Source organism: Globicephala melas, chromosome 10 (genome assembly GCF_963455315.2).
Source record: "Globicephala melas chromosome 10, mGloMel1.2, whole genome shotgun sequence".
Classification (NCBI taxonomy): Eukaryota; Metazoa; Chordata; class Mammalia; order Artiodactyla; family Delphinidae; genus Globicephala; species Globicephala melas.
This window is the reverse complement of record NC_083323.1, coordinates 49,840,813-49,865,581: the sequence shown is the minus strand read 5'-3', so window position 1 is coordinate 49,865,581 and position 24,769 is coordinate 49,840,813. Positions and strand designations below refer to the sequence as shown.

General features: G+C 40.9%; 1 protein-coding gene across 8 annotated transcripts in view; it reads right to left on the bottom strand.

The window, feature by feature from the left end:
• GRIP1 (glutamate receptor interacting protein 1) overlaps positions 1-24,769 on the bottom strand; it is a 697,619-nt gene that overhangs the window by 107,505 nt on the left and 565,345 nt on the right. For all 8 annotated transcript variants that reach the window (XM_060306088.1, XM_060306085.1, XM_030866357.2 and 5 more), the window contains 2 exons: positions 2,099-2,246; positions 46-215 (listed from right to left, as the gene is read on the bottom strand). In XM_060306088.1, the coding sequence (XP_060162071.1) occupies positions 46-215; positions 2,099-2,246 (318 nt within the window). The remainder of the gene's footprint in view (positions 1-45; positions 216-2,098; positions 2,247-24,769) is intronic.

The window sequence follows — 24,769 nt, the reverse complement described above, 5'->3', positions numbered from 1 at the left end:
ATTGCAAGGGGAGGATAACAGATTTATCTGGATGGATCCTCTCACCATGGTCAGGTCCCTTCAGGGCCAGGCGGGTCTGATGATGGGGAAGAATCTCAAGCTTGACCTGGTCGGTGGCGTTGGCCAGGAACTGGGTTGCTTCTGCGAGCGTACAGTACTCCATGCTGGTCCCGTCGATGGACAGGATGTGATCGCCCACATGCAGAGCACCACATCTACGGAAGGGAGAAAGTCTCACTACAATGGCGTGCCGTCCTCCCTGGATTCCAACTTTCATGTCCTCATAGTCAAAACTTCACACAGTTTTCACTTACTTAAGAAAAAAAAGGAATCGTTTGGATGTTATAGGAAACACCGCCTCTCAGATGTTAAGTTCCTTGGATAAGAAGAGGAATGTAAAACCTTGTAGAATATAGAGAAAAACTCAAGGAGATGTTTTTCTTTTGTCCTTCATAAAAAATATATTATTTGGGGGGTGGTGATGCTGCAAGTTGAGGGGAAGTGAGCAGGAAGGAGGGAAGAACAGGAAAATGTTTCCCTTTGACTTTTTTCTGTGATTTTTCCTCATAGGTTTTTATATCTGTGAGTTGGTAAACATTCAGAATGTTAAGATGTGACTCACAGAATGGGAATAGGGTCATTTACAACTATTTTCTGTGTTAGTGGCAATAACTTGGGGAAAGATTCAGCCAGTGCTTGCTCAGAACTGTCTCACTCAAGCTCCCAGATCACCAGTGCTTGATTACTCTGTTTTATTTTGTTTTTCTGGAGTCAAACAATTATTAGTACAAAAGCTCTTGATGATGATGGAAATTATGCAGAAGTCAAAGAGTAGTCAGAGGAGGCCTTCGTGGGGAGTGGAGCGCGGGGGTAGCTGGGATGGGGAGGGGCTGGCTGCTACATCTTGCTGAACTCAAGAGACTGGCTACTGGATGAGTTGAGAACAGCAAACACAGCAGTCAGCATCCCGAGGTACCAGTCAAGTGGACAGCTGCTTAAACTGCTTACCTGCTGCGAAATGGGAAAGAAACAGGGAGAAAATGAAAGCATCCTGCACCGTTGAATGGGAGAGTACCCGTGGGTCAGTGGCCATTACTGTTAAAGGGCTGAATGTAGGTAACAGCACAGTGGAGCTGTAGATTGACCACTACAGGGGTGGCCACAGGTGCATCGGCGTCAGAGGTTCCCCAGGCAGGGCCAGGGCCTGGGCAGAAGAGGGCTGGAAACATGAAGGGAGATTGGGTAGTCAAGTATTGGGTTGGCCAAAAAGTCCGTTCAGGTTTTTTTGTAAGATCTTATGGAAAAACCCAGATGAACTTTTCGGCCAACCCAATAGATTTAAACATTTCCAAGGTGACCAGAGTCTACTTCTCAAGACAAAAGCATTTCAATCATCTAAAAAGAAAATTCCACGTGGAGGCACTTGGAGTGCTTCAGCTATGAGCTGGGGGTTTTCTTACCAGAAGCCATAAAATAATTTTTTAGGTGGTAAGGTAGTCTTTTTTTCCCCTTCTTGTAAGTCTAAAATATTAATTAGGAAGAAGAGTCCAGGATAAAAATCTTGCGTTTTTACTGTCATGGGAATGAATGATGTTTTCGGGGACCCTTGAAAATGGTGAAACGCTAAGACTAACATACTATGACGGTAGAGGGCCTTTCTTTCAAGATTGTATCATTTTTAAAATGTTATTTATTTCAGAAAAAAGGAATAAGATTGTATGGTGGCAGGATTAATTGTTCACATAATAAAGATCTGCTTAGCTACCCTAAACCAAAAACAGGCTATTACTCTAGGACACAGTAGGTAATGTGCTGAGTTGCTTGACTTTTTTTCCCATTTCTAAAGGCCACACCAAACATTTGGGTGAAGCAACATTACATGATGGGGTGGCTGAAAAGGTAGGTGAATTTTTAAGCGCTAACCAGTAACTTGTTTTGTATATGAAGCTTGCATAAACTGGTAGAAGAGCTCTTTCTTTACTGTGTGTGTATATGTGTAGGTATTACATATGTGCACGTATATACACATATAAATATATCTCTACATATTTTAACACACATGCAGTTTTGAAGAGCAGGCACTTTCTACGACACTCACCTGTCTGCGATACTTGCAGATTTGATTTTGTCTATGACAATGACCTGTTTGTTACAGCACATCGAGGTAGTCAGGGCCACACCAAGGCTGGCACCAGGAGTTTTGGCAACTTCAACTAGTAGTGGTCCGGATGCTGTCGCCACAGAATCTATGGAAGAACAAATTTCAGAAAATAAAACAAAACAGAATAAATAATCAAACAGACACATGAAAAAGGTGGAGAATGTTGAGTCTGATGTTGATCTGTTAACGTTATCACCGAAACTTAGATTTCCCTCCGTGTGCTATCCCCACGTCCAGTGCGTGGTAACTTCTTAGGGCATCTTTTAGGACACCCGTTCTATCGGGCTTGTATTACGGTAATATGTGCACGGGTTTATCTCTTCAATTAACACTTAAGCTTCACGTCAGCTGGGATGATGTCTTGTGTACCTTTATGCCCTCTCCATCACTAGGCACAGGGCCTGGCACATACTGGGTCTCTTGAGAAAAGTTTAAAAAATTAATTAACTCAATAAACATCTTAGCACCTACTACGGATGGATGGCATTTAAAGCTTAGAAGAGGCAGAGGTCACACGGGAAAGAGGCCTGGACATGGATTTATAACACCTGTACTTACTTCTTCTTTTCTCAATATTTTGTGTAAAAGAAGATATCATGGTATCGCAGACTAGTTACTAAAATTTTCTAAGTCTGCTTGCTTACCTAGAAAACGGTACCTTTTCCTCAGCATTTACTACAATGGAAATCAAGGTATAGTTAAAGCATTTTTTAATTTATAAAGTGCTATACACATAGAATATTATTATTATTATTATTGATATATTATGACCTCAAGCCTTTGAGTCATCTCACTTTTCAACACTGTATATTTTTGGTAGTTATTTTTTTTAACATCTTTATTGTAGTATAATTGCTTTACAATGTTTTGTTAGTTTCTGCTGTATAACAAAGTGAATCAGCTATATGTATACATATCCCCATATCCCCTTCTTCTTGCGTCTCCCTTCCACCCTCCCTATCCCACCCCTCTAGGTGGTCACAAAGCACCGAGCTGATCTCCCTGTGCTATGCAGCTGCTTCCCACTAGCTATCTATTTTACATTTGGTAGTGTATATATGTCCATGCCACTCTCTCACTTTGTCCCAGTCTACCCTTCCCCCTTCCTGTGTCCTCAAGTCCATTCTCTACGTCTGCGTCTTTATTCCTGTCCTGCCCCTAGGTTCTTCAGAACCATTTTTTTTTTTTAGATTTTAGATTCCATATATATGTTTTAGCATACGGTATTTGTTTTTCTCTTGCTGACTTACTTCACTCTGTATGACTGACTCTAGGTCCATGCACCTCACTACAAATAACTCAATTTCGTTTCTTTTTATGGCTGAGTAAATATTCCATTGTATATATGTGTCACATCTTCTGTATCCATTCATCTGTCGATGGACGCTAAGGCTGCTTCTATGTCCTGGCTGTCGTAAATAGAGCTGCAATGAACACTGTGGTACATGACTCTTTTTGAATTACGGTTTCTCAGGGTACATGCCCAGTAGTGGGATTGCTGGGTCGTATGGCAGTTCTATTTGTAGTTTTTTAAGGAACTTCTATACTGTTCTCCATAGTGACTGTATCAATTTACACTCCCACCAACAGTGCAAGAGGGTTCCCTTCTCTCCACACCCTCTCCAGCATTTACTGTTTGTAGATTTTTGATGCTGGCCATTCTGACCGGTGTGAGGTGATACCTCACTGTAGTTTTGATTTGCATGTCTCTAATGATTAGTGATGTTGAGCAGCTTTTCATGTGCTTGTTGGCCATCTGTATATCTTCTTTGGAGAAATGTCAATTTAGGTCTTCTGCCCATTTTTGGATTGGGTTGTTTGTTTTTTTGATATTGAGCTGCATGAGCTACTTGTGTATTTTGGAGATTAATCCTTTGTCCGTTGCTTCATTTGCAAATATTTTCTCCCACTCTGAGTGTTGTCTTTTCACTTGTTTATGGGTTCCTTTTCTGTGCAAAAGCTTTGAAGCTTCATTAGGTCCCATTTGTTTACTTTTGTTTTTATTTCCATTTCTCTAGGAGGTGGGTCAAAAAGGATCTTGCTGTGATTAATGTCATATAGTGTTCTGCCTATGTTTTCCTCTAAGAGTTTTATAGTATCTGGCCTTACATTTAGGTCTTTAATCCATTTTGAGTTTATTTTTGTGTATGGTGTTAGGGAGTGTTCCAATTTCATTCTTTTACATGTAGCTGTCCAGTTTTCCCAGCACCATTTATTGAAGAGGCTGCCTTTTCTCCATTGTATATTCTTGCATCCTTTATCAAAGATAAGGTGACCATATGTGTGGGGGTTTATCTCTGGGCTTTCTGTCCTATTCCATTGATCTATATTTCTGTTTTTGTGCCAGTACCATACTGTCTTGATTACTGTAGATTTGTAGTATAGTCTCAAGTCAGGGAGCCTGATTCCTCCAGCTCCATTTCTCTTTCTCAAGATTGTTTGGATATTCGGGGTCTTTTGTGTTTCCATATAAATTGTGCAAGTTTTTGTTCTAGTTCTGTGAAAAATGCCATTGGTAGTTTGATAGGGATTGCACTGAATCTGTAGATTGCTTTGGGTAGTATAGGCATTTCCACAACGTTGATTCTTCTGAGTCAAGAACATGGTATATCTCTCCATCTGTTTGTATCACCTTTAATTTCTTTCATCAGTGTCTTATAGTTTTCTGCATACAGGTCTTTTGTCTCCTTAGGTAGGTTTATTCCTAGGTATTTTATTCTTTTTGTTGCAGTGGTAAATGCGACTGTTTCCTTAATTTCTCTTTCAGATTTGTCATCATTAGTGTATAGGAATGCAAGAGATTTCTGTGCATTAATTTTATATCCTGCTACTTCACCAAATTCATCGATTAGCTCTAGTAGTTTTCTGGTAGCATCTTTAGGATTCTCTATGTATAGTATCACATCACCTGCAAAAGGTGACAGTTTTACTTCTTCTTTTATGATTTAGATTCCTTTTATTTATTTTTAATCTCTGATTGCTGTGGCCAAAACTTCCAAAACTACGTTGAATAATAGCGGTGAGAGTGGGCAACCTTGTCTTGTTCCTGATCATAGTGAAAATGGTTTCAGTTTTTCACCACTGAGAAAGATGTTGGCTGTAGGTTTGTCATATATGGCCTTTATTATTTTGAGGTAGGTTCCATCTATGCCTACTTTCTGGAGGCTTTTTATCATAAATGGGTGTTGAATTTTGTCAAAAGCTTTTTCTGCATCTATTGAGATGATCATATGGCTTTTCTCCTTCAATTTGTTAATACGGTTTATCACACTGATTGATTTGCGTATATTGAAGAATCATTACATTCCTGGGATAAACCCCACTTGATCATGGTGTATGATCCTTTTAATGTGCTGTTGGATACTGTTTGCTAGTATTTTGTTGAGGATTTTTGCATCTATGTTCATCAATGATATTGGCCTGTTGTTTTCTTTTTTTGTGTGACATCTTTCTCTGGTTTTGGTATCAGGGTGATGGTGGCCTCGTAGAATGAGTTTGGGAGTGTTCCTCCCTCTGCTATATTTTGGAAGATTTTGAGAAGGATAGGTGTTAGTTCTTTTCTAAATATTTAATAGAATTCACCTGTGAAGCCACCTGGTCCTGGGCTTTTGTTTGTTGGAAGATTTTTAATCACAGTTTCAATTTCAGTGCTTGTGACTGGTCTGTTTATATTTTCTATTTCTTTCTGGTTCAGTCTCAGAAGGTTGTTCTTTTCTAAGAATTTGTCCATTTCTTCCAGGTTGTCCATTTTATTGGCATAGAGTTGCTTGTAGTAATCTCTCATGATCCTTTGTATTTCTGCAGTGTCAGTTGTTACTTCCCCTTATTCATTTCTAACTCTATTGATTTGAGTCTTTTCCCTTTTTTCTTGATGAGTCTGGCTAATGGTTTATAAGTTTTGTTTATATTCTCAAAGAACCAGCTTTTAGTTTTATTGAACTTTGCTATCATTTCCTTCATTTCTTTTACATTTATTTCTGATCTGAGCTTTATGATTTCTTTCCTTCTGCTAACTTCAGATTTTTTTTGTTCTTTCTCTAATTGCTTTAGGTATAAGGTTGGGTTGTTTATTTGAGATGTTTCTTGTTTCTTGAGGTAGGATTGTATTGCTATAAACTTCCCTCTTAGAACTGCTTTCGCTGCATCCCATTGGTTTTGGGTCGTTGTGTTTTCATTGTCATTTGTTTCTAGGTATTTTTTGATTTCTAGTCTTAAAACGCTGTGGTCAGAAAAGACACTTGATACGATTTCAATTTTATTAAATTTACCAAGGCTTGATTTGTGACCCAAGATATGGTCTCTCCTGGAAAATGTTCCATGAGCACTTGAGAAGAAAGTGTATTCTGTTGTTTTTGGATGGAATGTCCTATAAACATCAATTAAGTCCATGTTTAATGTGTCTTTTTAGGCTTGTGTTTCTTTGTTTTTTTTCATTTTGGATTATCTGTCCATTGGTGAAAATGTGGTGTTAAGGTCCCCTACTATTATTGTGTTACTGTCGATTTCCCCTTTTATGGATGTTAGCATTTGCCTTATGTATTGAGGTAATCCTGTGTTGGGTGCATAAATATTTATAATTGTTATATCTTGTTCTTGGACTGATCCCTTGATCATTATGTAGTGTCCTTCTTTGTTTCTTGTAATAGTCTGTATTTTAAAGTCATTTTTTCTGATAGGAGAATTGCTACTGCAGCTTTCTTTTGATTTCCATTTGCATGGAATATCTTTTTCCATCCCCTCACTTTCAGTCGTATTTGTCTCTAGGTCTGAAGTGGGTTTCTTGTAGACAGCATATATATGGGTCTTGCTTTTGTATCCATGCAGCCAGTCTATGTCATTTGGTTGGAGCATTTAATCCATTTACATTGAAGGTAATTACCAATATGTATGTTCCTATTAGCATTTTCTTAATTGTTTTGGGTTTGTTATTGTAGGTTTTTTCCTTCTCTTGTGATTCCTGCCTAGAGAAGTTCCTTTAGCATTTGTTGTAAAGCTGGTTTGGTGGTGCTGAATTCTCTTAGCTTTTGCTTGTCTGGAAAGGTTTTAATTTCTCCATCAAATCTGAATGAGATCCTTGCTGGGTAGAGTAATCTTGGTTGTAGGTTTTTCCCTTTCATCACTTTAAATATGTCCTGCCACTCCCTTCTGGCTTGCAGAGTTTCTGCTGAAAGGTCAGTTGTTAACCTTATGAGGATTCCCTTGTATGTTAGTTGTTGCTTTTCCCTTGCTGCTTTTACTATTTTTCCTTTGTATTTAATTTTTGATAGTTTGATTAATATGTGTCTTGGCCTGTTTCTCTTTGGATTTATGCTATATGGGACTCTCTCTGCTTCCCGAACTTGACTATTTCCTTTCCTTTATTAAGGAAGTTTTCAACTATAACCTCTTCAAATATTTTCTCAGTCCCTTTTTTTTTTCTCTTCTTCTTCTGGGACCCCTATAATTTGAATGTTGGTGCATTTAATGTTGTCCCAGAGGTCTCTGAGACTGTCCTCAATTCTTTTCATTCTTTTTTCTTTATTCTGCTCTGTGGTAGTTATATCCACCATTTTATCTTCCAGGTCACTTATCTGTCCTTCTGCCTCAGTTATTCTGCTCTTGATTCCTTCTAAAGAATTTTTAATTTCATTTATTTTGTTGTTCATCATTCTTTGTTTGCTCTGTAGTTTTTCTAGGTCCTTGTTAAACGTTTCTTGTATTTTCTCCATTCTATTTCAAAGATTTTGGATTATCTCCACTATCATTACTCTGAATTCTTTTTCAGGTAGACTGCCTATTTCCACTTCATTTGTTCAGTCTGGTGGGTTTTTACCTTGCTCCTTCATCTGCTGTGTGTTTCTCTCTTCACATTTTGCTTAACTTACTGTGTTTAGGGTGTCCTTTTCACAGGCTGCAGGTTCGTACTTCCTGTTGTTTTTGGTCTCTTCTCCCAGTGGCTAAGGTTGGTTCAGTGGGTTGTGTAGGCTTCCTGGTGGAGGGGATTGGCGTGTCCAGTGGTGTGTTTTGTGGTGTCTGTGAACTTAGTATGATTTTAGACAGCCTCTCTGCTAATGGGTGGGGTTGTGTTCCTGTCTTGCTAGTTGTCTGGCATGGGGTGTCCAGCACTGGAGCTTGCTGGTTGTTGAGTGAAACTGGGTCTTAGCATTGAGACGGAGATCTCTGGGAGAGCTCTCACCGACTGATATTACTAGAGGCCGTGAGGTCCCTGGTGGACCAATGTCCTGATCTCGGCTCTCCTACCTCAGAGGCTCAGGCCTGACACCCGGCTGGAGCATCAAGACCCTGTCAGCCACACAGCTCAGAAGAAAGGGAGAAATGAAAAAATAAAAGAAAGAAAAAAATACATAAAAAATTATTAAAATAAAAATATTAAAAAGTAATGCAAAAAATAAAAAGGAAAAGAGTAACTAAACCAATAAACAAATCCATGAATGATAACAAGTGCTAAAAACTACACTAAAAAAAAAAGGTCAGATAGAGCCCTAGTACAAATGGTAAAAGCAAACCTATACAGACAAAATCACAGAAAGAAGCATACACATACACACTCACAAAAAGAGGAAAAGGGGAAAAAAATATAAATAAAAAGGAAGAGAACAACCAAATCAAGAAACAAATCTACCAATGATAATAAGCTCTAAATACTAAACTAAGATAAACATAAAACTAGATTCAAATTAGACGCAGAAAGCAAACCCCAAGTCTACAGTTGTTCCCAAAGACCACTGCCTCAGTTTTGGGATGATTCGTTGTCTATTCAGGTATTCCAGAGATGCAGGGTACATCAAGTTGATTGTGGAGCTTTAATCTGCTGCTCCTGAGGCTGCTGGGAGAGATTTCCCTTTCTCTTCTTTGTTCTCACAGTTCCCGGGGCTCAGCTTTGGATTTGGCCCCGTCTCTGCATGCAGGTTGCCTGAGGGCATCTGTTCCTGCCCAGACAAGACGGGGTTAAAGAAGCAGCTGATTATGGGGCTCTGGCTCACTCAGGCCGGGGGGAGGGAGGGGTACGGATGCGGGGTGAGCCTGCGGCTGCAGAGGCCAGCATGACATTGCACCAGCCTGAGGCGCACTGTGTGTTCTCCTGGGGAAGTTGTCCCTGGATCACTGGACCCTGGCAGTGAGGGCTGCACAGGTTCCTGGGAGGGGAGGTGTGGACAGTGACCTGTGCTTGCACACAGGCTTCTTGGTGGCTGCAGCAGCAGTCTTAGTGTCTCATACCCTTCTCTGGGGTCCGCGCTGATAGCCGCGCCTCGTGCCTGTCTCTGGAGCTCGTTTAGGCGGTGCTCTGAATCTCCTCTCTTCAGGCACCTCGAAACAATGGTCTTTTGCCTCTTAGGCAAGTCCAGACTTTTTCCCAGACTCCCTCCCGGCTAGCTGTGGTGCACTTAGTCCCCTTCAGGCTGCGTTTATGCAGCCAACCCCAGTCCTCTCCCTGGGGTCTGACCTCCAAAGCCCGAGCCTCAGCTCCCAGCCCCGACCTGCCCTGGTGGGTGAGCAGACAAGCCTCTCGGGCTGGTGAGTGCCGGTCGGCTCTGATCCTCTTTGTGGGAATCTCTCTGCTTTGCCCTCTGAACTCCTGTTGCTGCGCTCTCCTCCGTGGCTCTGAAGCTTCCCCCTGGCCCAACCCCTGCTTCCACCAGTGAAGGGGCTTCCTAGTGTGTGGAAACTTTCACTCCTTCACAGCTCCCTCCCAGAGGGGCAGGTCCCATCCCTTTTCTTTTGTCTCTGTTTATTCTTTTTTCTTTTGCCCGACGCAGGTACATGGGGAGTTTCCCGCCTTTTGGGAGGTCTGAGGTCTTCTGCCAGCATTCAGTAGGTGTTCTGTAGGAGTTGTTCCACATGTAGATGTATTTCTGATGTATTTGTGGAGAGGAAGGTGATCTCCATGTCTTACTCCTCCACCATCGTGAAGGTCCTCTAGGTAGTATTTTTATGACTTTCTACTGCTCTGGTGTTTGAGACGTCATTAATACCACTTTGTCTTCCTGCAAGTACATCTTTATCACCAAGCCACCACTCACATGTGGTGAACTAGGAAATCTGTATTCCTATCGCTGAAGCTCAGGCAATATGCACTGACTCCTGAAGCTAAAAGTCCCCTGGGAGAGAGCCATCTTCAGTCCCAGATGAAGCAAGATTCTTCTTAAATAAGGTAAAGATGAGCACAGTCATGCCAACCGCATTCATATTCCAGGGCTAAGGATTATTGTATGCACTATGTTTCTTAAATGATCGGTAATATTTAGTCCTAAAAAATGTTAAAAGGCCTGTACCTCTTCCTGTCAATTTCAGGGCAGGGTCCCATTAATAAAAGCTGGGAGGAGCCAAAGGTCTTAGTCCACTAAGAGGATTTTTTGATTCTCGGGTGTTATGGCTATAATTTTCCCATAAACCTAACTCCCTGGTCCTGCTCACCCTGCTGTGTTAACACCCTGATCTCAGGCCATTGACATCATCTGGCTTCTCTTCTTTCTCCCTCGTTTCCTGCTTTGTTTCTCTCCAGTGCTTCCCTTGGTCATGTGCTGCCCAGGGTCCTGCCTTACTCTTACCTTGGAGTTTATAAGTGAGTGGTCCCAGGCCAACTGCAACAGTGGTTTGCACGTCGTCTGTCTCACTGGGACCTCCTAGTAAAGAATTCTGGTCAGTCCTGTAGTCTCTGTGTGAGCTGTCTTTCCAGCCCCTGCGTGAGCTGTCCTTCCATCATGAGGGTAGCTGATTCTTTCCCCCTTTCAACTCTAACAGTCAAAGTTCTGCTAAGCCAAGTGCACATAATCCGATGCCTATAGCTCTATCCCCAGAAGTCTGTTGTCCTCCTCTTGCTGGAGTTTGCTCCCTTGCAAAGTCTTTTCCTGTTCAGGTTGAACCTCATGTGAGCTCTGGCCTAGTGGAGACTTTTCTCACATTATTTTTATAGAAATTTAGTACTAATTTTAGAAGGACTAATTTCCCAAATCATTTCTCATAGACTTGTTGGAGTTTTAACAGACAGGTTTGTGAGGTGACAATCACATGCATTCTTCCACATGGTTTTCTGTCTAAATTTATTGGGCTTAACAGATGAAAGTAATAAAGTTTTTTGTTTCTTATAACTTAACCTCTTACAAATGACAGAAATAGAGTTGTTCCTTGGCATCCCATCTTTCCTTCTTTCTTAGTAATAAACTTCCTAAGTTTTAGCTGAGTGAATGGCTGCCCAGCTAATGACAACATTTCCCAGCGTCCTCTGCAGTGAGGTGTAGCCATGTGACTAAGTTCCAGCCAATGGGGAGTGAGTAGAAGTGAGATGTGACACATTCTTAAAAAGAATGGCTGTGTGCTCCCCTACCTCATTTTCCCTTTTCTTGATGTTGCACTGTGGGCCCAGAACTGGTGAGCCATCTCCCACCATGCAGACAAGGGCATGGCACTCCCAGATAGGGGATGCTTAGATTCCTGAAACTGTATCTCCAGACACTGCTTGCTCTCCCAAGAAATAAACTTCTACCACACTTAAGCTAGTAGTGTAAGTCTGAGTTTTTGTTGCCAGTTGAATCTGTACTGTGACAGGCCTTTTCACTTGAGTTTATGCCTCCAACATAACTTTCTTGAACTTTTATTCTAAGAAGCAGCTATTTACAGTTATTTGCAGATGTAAATTTTATAAAGCCACTATCAACCATCACCCAGCACACACACTAGGTTTTCATGTTTCTTAAAAGCATTACATCAGGATTAAAGATCAGAGTTTATAAAGAGGTTATCGGCATATGTGAAAGTTGTTTAAATATAAACTCTTACATTGCTATGCTTTTTTTTTCCTGGCCTATATATTTGTCAAGGTATTAAAAATTATATTCTTTTTTAAAAAATTAATTAATTAATTAATTTATTTTTGGCTGTGTTGGGTCTTTGTTTCTGTGCGAGGGCTTTCTCCAGTTATGGCAAGCGGGGGCCACTCTTCATCGTGGTGCGCGGGCACCTCACTATCGCGGCCTCTCCTGTTGCAGAGCACAGGCTCCAGACGCGCAGGCTCAGTAGTTGTGGCTCACGGGCCCAGTTGCTCCGCGGCATGTGGGATCTTCCCAGACCAGGGCTCGACCCGTGTCCCTCGCACTGGCAGGCAGATTCTCAACCACTGCGCCACCAGGGAAGCCCTAAACATTATATTCTTATGTTTGGTTCTAATGTTCCAGTTATAGTGAAGAATTAATATTAAATTTTTTCTTGTAGAAAGAAATGATAGGAACAGGAACACTAAGAAGCATAGAAAAAGGGTATCATATTTTCTGCCACCATTAATTTAGAGGGAGAGAGACAGTATACTCATAGCTGCTCTGGTGCACCTCTGGAACGGAAAACTAGAGTAACAGTCTCTCTTTAAGCAGTACTTTCCCCATGAAAGCTTTGAAGGAACAACAAAATGCAACATCTACATTTGGGGGAGCCTAATGTGCAATTAATGAGTTTCTTTTAAAATTTAAAGTGGAAAGCGTCAGAACTCTGGAAATCTTCAGAACTCTGAAAAGAGAAAGGTAAACTCATGGTTAAGAGAAGACACAGTGTGATTCTAAGCTGGGCTCAGATCTGGAGGTCTGGAGGGTGGTCCTAGCTATGCCACCAACTTACCATGTGGCCCAAGCCATCATCTCCCTTGGACCTCATTTTCTTAATCTGTAAAATTAAGGGACTTCAATAAAAGATCTCTAACTCTGATAATCTATGACGCTGCAAAGAGCTAGCAATGTCAGTAAGGAAGAGCCTAGTGGGAATTGGAAAATTAGAGAAGGTGAATAAACTTTATGAAAATACACAATAGCTGAATTTAAATTCCAGTATCCTACTAATGGGTAGAAGAGGGGAGCTGCTAGATATAAAAGTGATTCTAGACAATTACTGTTTATCAAAATGGGATGCAGGGTCTTCCCTGGTGGTGCAGTGGTTGAGAATCCACCTGCTAATGCAGGGGACACAGGTTCGAGCCCTGGTCCGGGAAGATGCCACATGCCGTGGAGCAACTAAGCCTGTGCACCACAACTATTGAGCCTGTGCTCTAGAGCCCGCGAGCCACAATGACTGAGCCCGTGCACCACAACTACTGAAGCCCGTGTGCCTAGAGCCTGTGCCCCACAACAAAGAAGAAGCCACCACAGTGAGAAGCCCGTGCACTGCAACGAAGAGTAGCCCCCACTCGCTGCAACTAGAGAAAGCCTGAGCTCAGCAACGAAGACCCAACACAGCCAAAAATAAATAAATAAATTTATATATATATAAAAAGATGGGATGAAAACCCTCAGACCTTCAAATATTTTTATGTCAACACTAATATCCTTTAAAGGCTGAGTTTGAGGGATGGTCCCCCACCGTCGTACATTCATCCCATAACATGAAGCATTCACATTAAGAACTTTCTAGGGCACAACTTTAACTTTCTAAGAAGACTGTGTCATAATGAGGTCCTAACTTATGCAGAAAAAAATGATGAGGAAAAGAAGGCACTTATCTCATGTAAAGCTGATCAGGGATTGTCAGCTTACAGCGTATGAGCTCAGTCCTCTGTTCTCTCTCCTTAGCAGCCAAGAGTTTCACCTCACCATGTGCACTCTCAAATGCATGTGTCCAGCACACATCCTTCACTGCTGCCTTGCACAATTCCTGAATATCTCATAAGCCCATCAAACACAACATGCCCAAAGCGAATGGTGAGGCCACCCCACTCCACTGATTCTTCTCCATGTCTCCTAGTGAATGGCTCACGTTTTATTCTGTCAGGCAAACCAGAAACCCAGGAGTCATCCCCAACTCCATCTTCTCCCTCACTCTCACAAATTCCTCTTGATTCTAATTTCTAAAGAGTTCTCAATTTCGTTCAATTTCCAAATCCATCATCACCATTTTAGTCCAAGCTTCCATCAACTGATATATCCCTCATCTTCTCACAGCTGCCAACTTCCCCAATCCAGATCGAATTTTTTAAAAGTGCAGATCTCATGATGTTAACCCCACGCTTAAAACCTTTCAACAGCTCTTCCTGTAACAGGGTAAAATGTATTATCGGCGTCTTCAAGGACCTACATGATCTGGTTCCTGCTTACCTCACCAGTTTCCTTTACCACCATTCTGCCCTTGTTCTCTCTGCCCCAGCTTCCTATTCCTCTTTCAATTCTTCAAAAACACTGTGTGCCTTCCTGCCTCTGGCCCCTTATATATACTGTTCTGTCTACCTGGAATGTTCTAACTCTCCCCTGGTCCCTCCTTCACCGCTGCTCTCTGCTCAAATGTCACTTCTGCAGGGATTCCTGCCATGCCCTGCAAACCACGTCAACCTGTCTGCTATACGCTTTAACAGAACCCTATGCTTTCCCTTCACAGCACTTCTAATAAACATAATTCAACAATTAGTTGTTCAATTACCTCTTTAATTAATTGTTCTTTGATTAATAATGTAAGCTCCGGGGCTTCCCTGGTGGCGCAGTGGTTGAGAGTCCGCCTGTCGATGCAGGGGACATGGGTTCGTGCCCCGGTCTGGGACGATCACACATGCCGCGGAGCGGCTGGGCCCGTGAGCCATGGCCGCTGAGCCTGCGCGTCCGGAGCCTGTGCTCCGCAACGGGAGAGGCCGCAACAGTGAGAGGCACGCGTACCGCAAAAAAAAAAAAAAAAAAAAAGTAATAAACTCCATGCTGCAGGGACTGTGTACGTCCTGCTCCTGACTGTGACTCTCCATACTGTCTACACAGCATCTGTGTACACACTAGGTGCTCAGTGTTATTTGTTGATGGAATGAATGAAGACCTATTATTTTATTCAAGGTTATGCCAACAGTAGTGATGGTGCAGACATTTAAGTCATATTGTTATGCTTAAGAGTTCCTAGTGTAGTTGAAATCATGTTAACCCCATGTTTAGATCCTTTGAATGGCTGTTCTTGTAACAGGGTGCATATGCATACCCAGGTGATGTTGATGATGAGGGATATTTTTCCTTTGTCTAAATTCTAAGCCTGCATAAGGAATTCTATTCAATGCCTCATAATACCAGACTGAGAAGTGTTTGAGTTTATCTGATGGCAAAATCATTAGAGCACAATCCATTCCACGAAAGGTAACCCACCTTCCAGATGGAACTTGAACTCATTGGTCATTTCCCTTCTGTAAGTGAGTGTTCTAATAGCTGGAAATGGTCAGGTAAATAAGCTACTTCCAGGATTATGAGCTCTTGAAAAGACTGGCATCACTCAGAGACTGAACAAAGGTTCTGTCCCCTAACAGCATGCAGAGATGTGAATGCCCTGGATGCCGGGGAAAGGACACTGTCTGGCCATGGGAGAATCTGCCAGACCAGATGGTCTGCAGAGGACTCTGAGCGAATCATGTTGACTGACAGCTGAACAGAAACATGGAGTAGCAGAAGCTTACTAAGTCAAGGTCCTAGCAAAAAACATGATATACTCAAATTAGGATAATTTGATGAGATTTTAATGAAGGAAGTACAGCAAGTCCCTTACATATGAACCTTCAAGTTGTGAACTTTCAAGTTGCAAACATGCATTCACATGTCCAGTCACATATGTTAGTTCATGTGTCTGGCGTACATTGTCGCATGCGTGCATCCTCTACAAGTGGTTGTGCTTTTGTGTACTTTACTGTACAGTACTGTATAGAGTACAGTAGGACAGTATCTTTATTTCAGGCCCAGGATGTCTGGAAGCAAGCGTAAAAGCAGTGGTATACAGCTGATGGTGTTAGTTGGGTACCTAGGCTAACTTTGTTGGACTTATGAACAAATTGGACTAATGAATGCATTCTTGGAATGGAATTCGCTCGTATGTAGGGGACTTACTTATTTAGAAATGTGTGGGCAGGTTATAGGGAAACCACAAGGGATAATGCAATACTTTGGGGTTAGAAGCAACAGGGCACCATACTCCACTAGGCCCCAAAAGGCAAAGGATAGAGCTGTTAGCGAAACCAGGCTTCAGAAAGGACTGTATGGACAGGCCTAGCTGACAGGAGCTGGGACCTTCAGTCAAAGGATGCAGCCATCCCCAGTGAATCCACAGGGTGAAGCCAGGGAATAACACTGGATCTCACTGTCCTCCCTCCCTCTGATCTCTGGCCATGATTCCCTGTTAGCTAAACCCAACTGGAGCCAGAGGACATGGGAGCCCATAAGGCAGGCCACACAGGTCACAGTGCAGAGTAGCATGGAGAAGGGTCATGAGTAGTTCTGGAGGTAAGAAGGAGGATATCCTTATTCGTACATATCTCCACTCAACTTCTTTCCACAAAAGTCTGGAGGCTGCTTGCTTTAAACAAAATATGTAATATAAAGAAGCAATCAGGAAGAATAAAAAGACCTACGAATGCTTGCCTACAAGGGTTAATAGAGACGCTTTGACTGAATTGCAAAAATGACTCTAAATTATAGGTAAATCCACAGAGACAGCAAGTAGATTAGTAGTTGCCAGGGGTTGGGGGCAGAGGGGAAGAAAGAGTGACTGCTTCAGTTTTAGAACCAGGCAGAGGTGATGGTAGCACAACACTGTGAATGTACTAAATGCTACTGAATTTTACACTTTAAAGTGGTTAATTATATGTTATGTGAATTCTGTTACAATTAAAAAAATGATGATACTTCCTGGAAACTACGCCGGTTACAGGAACATTGTCAATTATGCAGTTCTCACTGTTGGAGAAGAGGAAGTCTTCTCATCCCTACAGTGGAAATTTTCTTGTAGCAGGGAGTTCTAAGAGCTATCTCTCCCATGGAGTTTTGTATATAGATGGTGCAAACTGATATAATGGGTAATGGCCTCAGTGCATTTTCATAATGACTACTCCTTGATCAAAGTTGAGGCATAAGATTAAAAAGCAAATCAATGCTGGTATCTCTAAATGTGACAAGCTAATGTGATGGTCAACTTGATCTAAAGACAGATCCCTGGGTAGACAGACTGGATGTCTCTCTGGGGATCTTCCTAGATAGCAATCTTTTCCCTTACTTAGGTTTCCAGCAGAAGCTGGATGTTAGATAATTCAAGAAGGTCCTCTGTGAGGAGACCCTGCTCTGTTAGCATTTTATATATATGACTAAGACCAAATCCAAATGCTTTGGCCAGAAGGCTGGAGAAGCCTAACTAGATTCTTGCCAGGATAGAAGATCACCCATCTCACATTCCTGCACACTGGGCTTTCTAAGTCTGCAGGCTAAGTCATCATTCCTGCAACAACATGAATTTGTTTCTTATAAATTTATTTATTTATTTATGGCTGCGTTGGGTCTTTGTTGCTGCATGCGGGCTTTCTCTACCTGCGGCGAGCTTCTCATTGCGGTGGCACTACCACTGTTCATTGCGGTGTGCAGGCTTCTCAGTGCGGTGGCTTCTCTTGTTGCAGAGCATGGGCTCTAGGCACATGGGCTTCAGGAGTTGTGGCACTCAGGCTTCAGAAGTTGTGGCTCACAGGCTCTAGAGCACAGGCTCAGTAGTTGTGGCGCACGGGCTTAGTTGCCCCGTGGCATGTGGGATCTTCCCATACCAGGGCTCGTACCCGTGTCCCCTGCATTGGCAGGCGGATTCTCAACCACTGCACCACCAGGGAAGTCCCAACAACATGAATTTTAAAATACATTTATTGAGTGCTAACTATATTCCAGGAACCTCAGAAGGTACTGGGGACTCAAAGATGAAAATGTATTATCCCTTCTTTCTCATAACCCCTTGGAATCCCTTGCCAAAGAAGCAGGGGGATGGGATAGAACTCTTGGATTCCACTACGGAAATTTATTCTGTTGAACCTCATGAAGTGTCTAGTTACTTTAAAAAAAAAAACTGCAGGACACGTAATGTTTGCAATCCCCCCACCCCCTATGAAATCTTTAATACAGTAGTGTCAAAGTGCTTATAAAAATATTGGGTTATCTAATGGGATATGATTTCCAGCTTTCTAGGAAGATTACTCAAGTATGTCAAAAAGTATGTCAAATATGTCATCATCCACAGAAGGTGACTCAAGCTCCCTGTCCATAGGGCTGTCTAGGGAAAGGCAATTTTTTTTTTTTTTCGCGGGCTTCTCACTGTTGTGGCCTCTCCTGTTGCAGAGCACAGGCTCCGGACGCGCAGGCTCAGCGGCCATGGCTCACGGGCCCAGCCGCTCCGCGGCACGTGGGATCTTCCTGGACCGGGGCACGAACCCATGTCCCCTGCATCAGCAGGCAGACTCTCAACCACTGCGCCACCAGGGAAGCCCAGGGCAATTTTTTTTATTTTGTTTTGTTTTTTTGGCCGTGCCACTCAGCATATGGGAATTTTAGTTCCTCGACCGGAGATCGAACCCGTGTCCCCTGCAGTGGAAGCGCAGAGTCTTAACCACTGGACCACCAGCGCAATTATTATTACCAAGTATGTATGGCACATGTCAAGGGAATGGCAGTGATGTGAGACCTATGGGGGTCAGAGGAGGCTGAGCATGGTGAGCTGGGATGCTCGGGATGAGCTTCTTAGATGAGAGAATTTAAACTGAATGCTTCTCAGCTGCCTTTATTTTAATGCGCTCTAGGAAAACAAACAATTTTAGCAAGTACTGCGTTCCAGCATTACCATGTGGCAGTTACTCTCCGCATCACAGAAGGGGATCTACAAACGCTCACGTTTAATTGATCATTAGCCTTTTCTGGCAATTGGTTTCCATAATAAATGTTTCCACACAGCAACATCAGGAAGTTCATACTGCCTTGTGGTATTAAGCCTATTTCCCTAGCTGCAAACCAATTCCGTCCACAGAGGGCCTTATGAAAAGCCGGAGTCCAAAAGCTCTGGCTTAATTCCAAAATGTCTAATAAGATGCATAGGAAAAATAAAAGCAAGCAGACAGGGTGGATGAATGCGGAACCCTTATTTAAGAAAGTGCAAGAGAAAAAAATGGACCGTGTCAAAATGAGAAAAACAAACAGAAGAAAAATCAGGAAGAAATAATGCAGAGCCCACCCGCTGACAGAAGATTAGTTTATTCTGCTGAAGTGAAGTATGGCTGAGAGAAATGGATCATGCAGATATAAATTATTCATGGTTAAAGATGTCTCAGTCATTAAGATATTTACACTCTGACTGAAGTCCTTGCACGCTGTGTTGATTTATGGGCTACATAATTACATAAGATACGCTGATGACTGTTTGCATGGGAAACACTTTAGGTTTTTAATTTTGTTAATCAGTTTTCCCACTTTGAGCCCTGCATTTCAATCAGAGCAGGAGGCTTGATTAGAACCTCCCAAGGGAGGCAAAGCTTTGCCTGCTGTACCTTCCTGCAGATAAAAAGTACCTTTGGGGGCTTTTCAACTTACCCATTAGTTAAAAGTATTTTTATCAGTGACATCCTATTCAAATAATGCTACTAATGATTTCAACCCTTTTCAGATGAGTTAAACGCTAATAAAATTTTTTTTAACTTAAAAAAACTGCTGACTTATTTTTGTCTATTGCAATACACTACTTGGAAAATATTCCCATACAACAAAAAATGTACCTTCCATACTCCAATGAGCTTTATCTGAAATCCTAAGTTTTTCTTGGGGAGTGAAAGGGGTCAAGTTGAACAGTTACTATATCAGAAGAAGAGTTCAAACAACGCAAGTGAAATTAAATAACACACCCCATGTTACCTTGAATTTAGCTAAAGCATGACTGGTGACTAACTTTCATTCTCTGCAGCAACCTCCACCTAGTAATTTTATTAATTTTGGAATATTTTGACATTGCCACCTCCATTTTACAGGACTGATTTTTCTTTTGTACCCTGAGTATTAGCTTAAGTGTCTTTAAAATTTTTACTGAAGTATAACAAACATATGGCGCAATGCATAAATCCTAAGGTTGGAGCTTGACAGGTTCTCATAAACTGATCTGTGTAACCATACCCAGACCTACAAATAGAACAATACCAGCATCAAAGAATTCCCACACCACATGCTCCTTTAAATCCCTCCCCTGACACACAGGTAACCACCATCTTAACATCTAGCAGCCTAGCTTAGTATTGCTTACCTTTGTACTTTTAGAAAAGACTCTGCCTGTACTCTTCTGTCTCTGGCTTCTTTTGCTTAATATTACGTTTCTGAGACCCATGCATAGTGTTGGGGATCATTTTGAGATCATTCCTTCTCATTGCTAAACAATATTCCATTGTATAAATAAGCCATAATTTATTCATTTTACCATTTAGCTTTTTTTCTGGTTTGGGGCTAATACAAATATTGCTCCTAGGAACATTCTAGTATGTCTTTTGGTGAACACAGGTATGCATTCCTATGGGAGTCATAACTAGAAGTGGAATTGTTGGGCTGTAGGGTATGAATATGTTCAGTTGAAGGAGATCCTGTCAAAGAGTTTTTCCAAAGAGTTGTATAAATTTACCATCTCAGCAACAGGGAATGAGAGTTCCAGTTGCTCCACAAGTTTGTCAGCTCTTGCTGTGGTCAGTCTTTTCCATCATAACCATTTAGGTGGGTGTGTAGTAGTATTGCATTGTGGTTTCAATGTGCATTTCCCTGGCAACTAAGGTGTTGAGCATCTTTCGTGGCTCATTGGCTACTTGGATATCTTTTTTTACAAAACTGTCTGTTCACATCTCCCTGCCCACAACTTTCTATTAGGCTATCTGGCTTATTGTTTTCTGGGAATTGAAAAAAAAAAAACATATTCTGATATGAGTCCTTTATTGGATATGTGGTGTGGAAATATATTTTCCCCCTCTATGGCTTACTATTTCAGACTGTTAAAGGTGTCTTTTGATAAAGACAAGTTCTTAATTATTCTTTTTTTTAATGGTTACACTTTGTGTTCTCTTTAAGAAATCTTTGTTTACCGTGAAGTCATGATGATGTTCTCCTATGCTTTTTCTGCAGGATTTACTATTTAATTTTCACATTTAGATCAGTAGTCCATCTGGAATTGATTTCTATGTATGGTGTGGGATAAGGAGGGTCACCATATATTTTCTCCACATGGAAATAGCTGACCCATCGCCATTTTTTGAAAAGATCATTTTTCCTCAGTGCATTGCAATGTCACTTGTGTCATAAATTAGATGACCATATATGTACAGTTCTGTTTCTAGACTCCCTTCTCTGTTCCACTGCTCAATCGGTCTGTGCTTCTTACGATGCTGTCTTAATTACTGTAGCTTGTTAATAGATCTGGGTACCTTGTAGTATAAGTTCTCTGGTTTTGTTATTATTCTTTAAGCCTGCCTTGGTTTTTCTTGGCCCTTTGTAGAGTGATGTTTTATTGTGTATTTACTTCAGGGGAAACTGGAACCCATTAACTAAATCAGTGAGGGAGTTGAGGCTCCTGACTAAGGGAATAATAACATATGAAATAATCATTAGGATTATTAATAATCCTAATTATTAATAATTATAATTAATCCTAATGATTAATAATTGTTAGGATCTACATGGTGGGTTTCAGTATTAAATTCGATAGACTGACAGTTTTTACAGATATTTAAATGTGTTTTTTAGAATGCTAATAAAAATCTTGCAATTAATATTTCTAGGGCTCTAGTCTTGTCCCCCGTAGAAAAATGATAAAGAGCTTTTAAACTTTTAAAAGAGCGAGTGAGAAAAGTCAGGTCACACAATTCCTTACAGAGATTTCTGAGCTCAGGCAGAGTGACCTGGGCACACTTCGTAGATAAGGCTGTGTGTGTCCCTTACCGTACAAGCTCCGGAAGCTTGCGTTTCCATTGTCAGTACCAACGTAAGGACTTGACAAAAAGGGCATAATTCTGTCTACTAGCAGCAAGCTTTCAGGAAACTCACAAGGTTCATGTCCTACTTGCTGTAATAAGTGTAAATGAATCTGGCATTTAAGTGACCGATACCAATGAGAAAGTAGAACTATTAGCTACAAAGTGAGAAATGCTTTAGCCTGGTTATTAAAAAGATTTGGCATATACATGACTACTGCACAATCATCATATTCCATATCATTATTTTCCAGAAAGCCTGATTCCTCCTCCATCTAAAAATAGTCAGTGTCAGGTTTTTCTGAGTTGGATAAGTGATCCACACAGAAAATGGAATGAATTTCCATCAGGTTCTGCTGAGGCAGAGAAACTACTTAAGTAGGAGTAAGTGTCTGCCAGACAGAAAAAGAATTCTTACTACTTAGGGTTCTTAACATCCCCAAACTGGAAGGGAACGTTCAGTCAGGAAGAGTTAATGGCTTAATGGCAAGACACAGACTCTGGCATCTTGTGCTAGGTTTAGCTTTACGGTTACATTAAAAGAAAGTACCCTAGTTCTCTAGGAACAGATCTGAAATAAGACAAATGAATACCAACCACGCAGACATCCTAAAAGCCAATTTACTTATAAGGTGCCAAAAATATACTTAGAAATACTTAAAGCATCTATATTTCTGACTGACCTTGGGCTTTTACAGGGGGTAAATGCAATATTAAAAAAAAAGCAACATGGGGCAAATGTACAGGTCTAACGACATGGTTAGATAAAAAAAAGAGAAACTATTTGACTACTATATATTAAAACCACCAATCCCTTGTCAATGAAAAAGCAAAGAAAGCCTGACCAAGGCATCCACAGAACAAGGGCACTAAGAGGGCCCCCACTTGGGCCAATGTGACCAGTGGCTAGGAATACTAGGCACACTGTCCAGTGTCTTGAATTCTGTAGGTCCTCAATAATACTCATTTATGAATATGACAAATGAAATTTTAAATAGAAAGGTTTGACATATAGCTGGAAGGGATAGAAAATAAGTTGGATGTCAGGATCTAAAAAAGTTGAGATAGGTTGGAATGATGGGTGAATATTTAGAAATTATTTTTAACAGGATGCACGATGATGTGCCTTACATTTTTACTGTAAGTTACAGTTTACAAAGTGCTTTCACATATTTCATCTTGCTTTTTTTCTCACAACAACCCTCTGGGATGGGCCTGGGCATTTTAAACAGCCTCCAGGTGATTCCATCATGCAGTGAAGGTGCAGGGCTGTTGCTTTGGGCTGTAGGCTTGGTCGGCAGGAAGATGTCAGTTATTACAGGTGTTCAAATAGAGCTTGGTAAGAAAAGTTCTGAAGAAATTCCAGCATTAGATAGTGGTTCAAGCAAATGATGCTGAGATTCAATTACTGTGGTGTTATCAACTTTAAAGAACATTGTCTCCCAGGACCCTTACACGTCTTCAGAAACATGTTTTGAACATCATCTTTTCACCTGTTGGATTAGATAGGATCTTCTGTAGGCAACTGCTTCTTGACAAGGGCATTGGAAAGTGATAAACAGCACTTCACGCCACTGTAAGATATACTCCCACTAACAGAAATCGAAACAGCTCCTGAAATACTTCAAAATACGAAAGTAGAAAACTTCTCTAAACTAGTAGAAACAGCAGAAAGTAGAGCCAACTCTTTTCGGTGGGAAATTGAGGATTTAAGGGAGCCCAAGGACACTCTGGACATGTCTGTAGAATTAAAAAAGGTGACAGTTTTTGCCAAAGGGTAAGAGCTAACAGACTGTTCCATTTTAAACCCTTCATCATGGAACCCCAACTTTGATGATGGTGCTGTATCATTCATGGTATCTTCATTACGTTAAGAAGTAAACATAGACCCTGCTTTGGGAGTACACCTGTGGCCTTTTCCTGGGCTATCTATTCCTCCCCTCACTTGGAAGACAAGCTAGATCCTAACACTTCTGTCTCACTATGGAAATCTGGGCTGCAGATGTAGTGCCCAGGAATCTGTGAAGATGTCTCTGAGTATACTTGAGATATTAAGAGAGAAAAGAAAAAAGAAGTAGGAGCGGAATCTAAACACTGGTACAAATGAACTTATTTACAAAACAGAAACAGAGTCACAGATGTAGAAAACAAACCTATGGTTACCAGGAGGGATGGAAGGGAGGGATAAATTGGGAGATTGGGATTGACATATATACACTACTATATGTAAGACACATAACTAATAAGGACCTACTGTATAGAACAGGGAACTCTACTCAATACTCTGTAATGACCTATATGGGAAATGAATATAAAAAAAAGTGGCTATACGTATAACTGATTCACTTTGCTGTACACCTGAAACTAACACTATATATATAATCAACTATATCCAAAAACAAAACAAAACAAAAAAATAAACACTATATGTCTCAAATGAAAAAAAAGAAGTAGGAGCATTCCTGGAAAATTATGCCTCACTCCTTAGTCTGAGTAACTTTTCCATAATTTGAATCAATAAAAATGCCTGAATGATTAAACACCAGTACATAATTAATTCATTGTCTCACTTTCTTCCTTCATACTGAGAACACTCTTAGGTACTTAATGTTAAATATTTGATGTTCTGGGATTTTTTAATGGGGCGTTCAATAATGAACTTTTATTCAATAATGAACCTAAACAATTATATTTTAAATAATAAGATTTCACTTTTATTTTTAAATAGTCCCTGCAAAACTTTTATTTTTGAAAGAATATAAACTGAAATTTACATTGCAATTTCAGAACCTTATGTTTAGAACAAAACAAAGCCATATTCCATTAGTTTTTCTGCTGCTTTCAAAACTTTCATCCATACTTAAAACATTTATTGCTTCATAGAT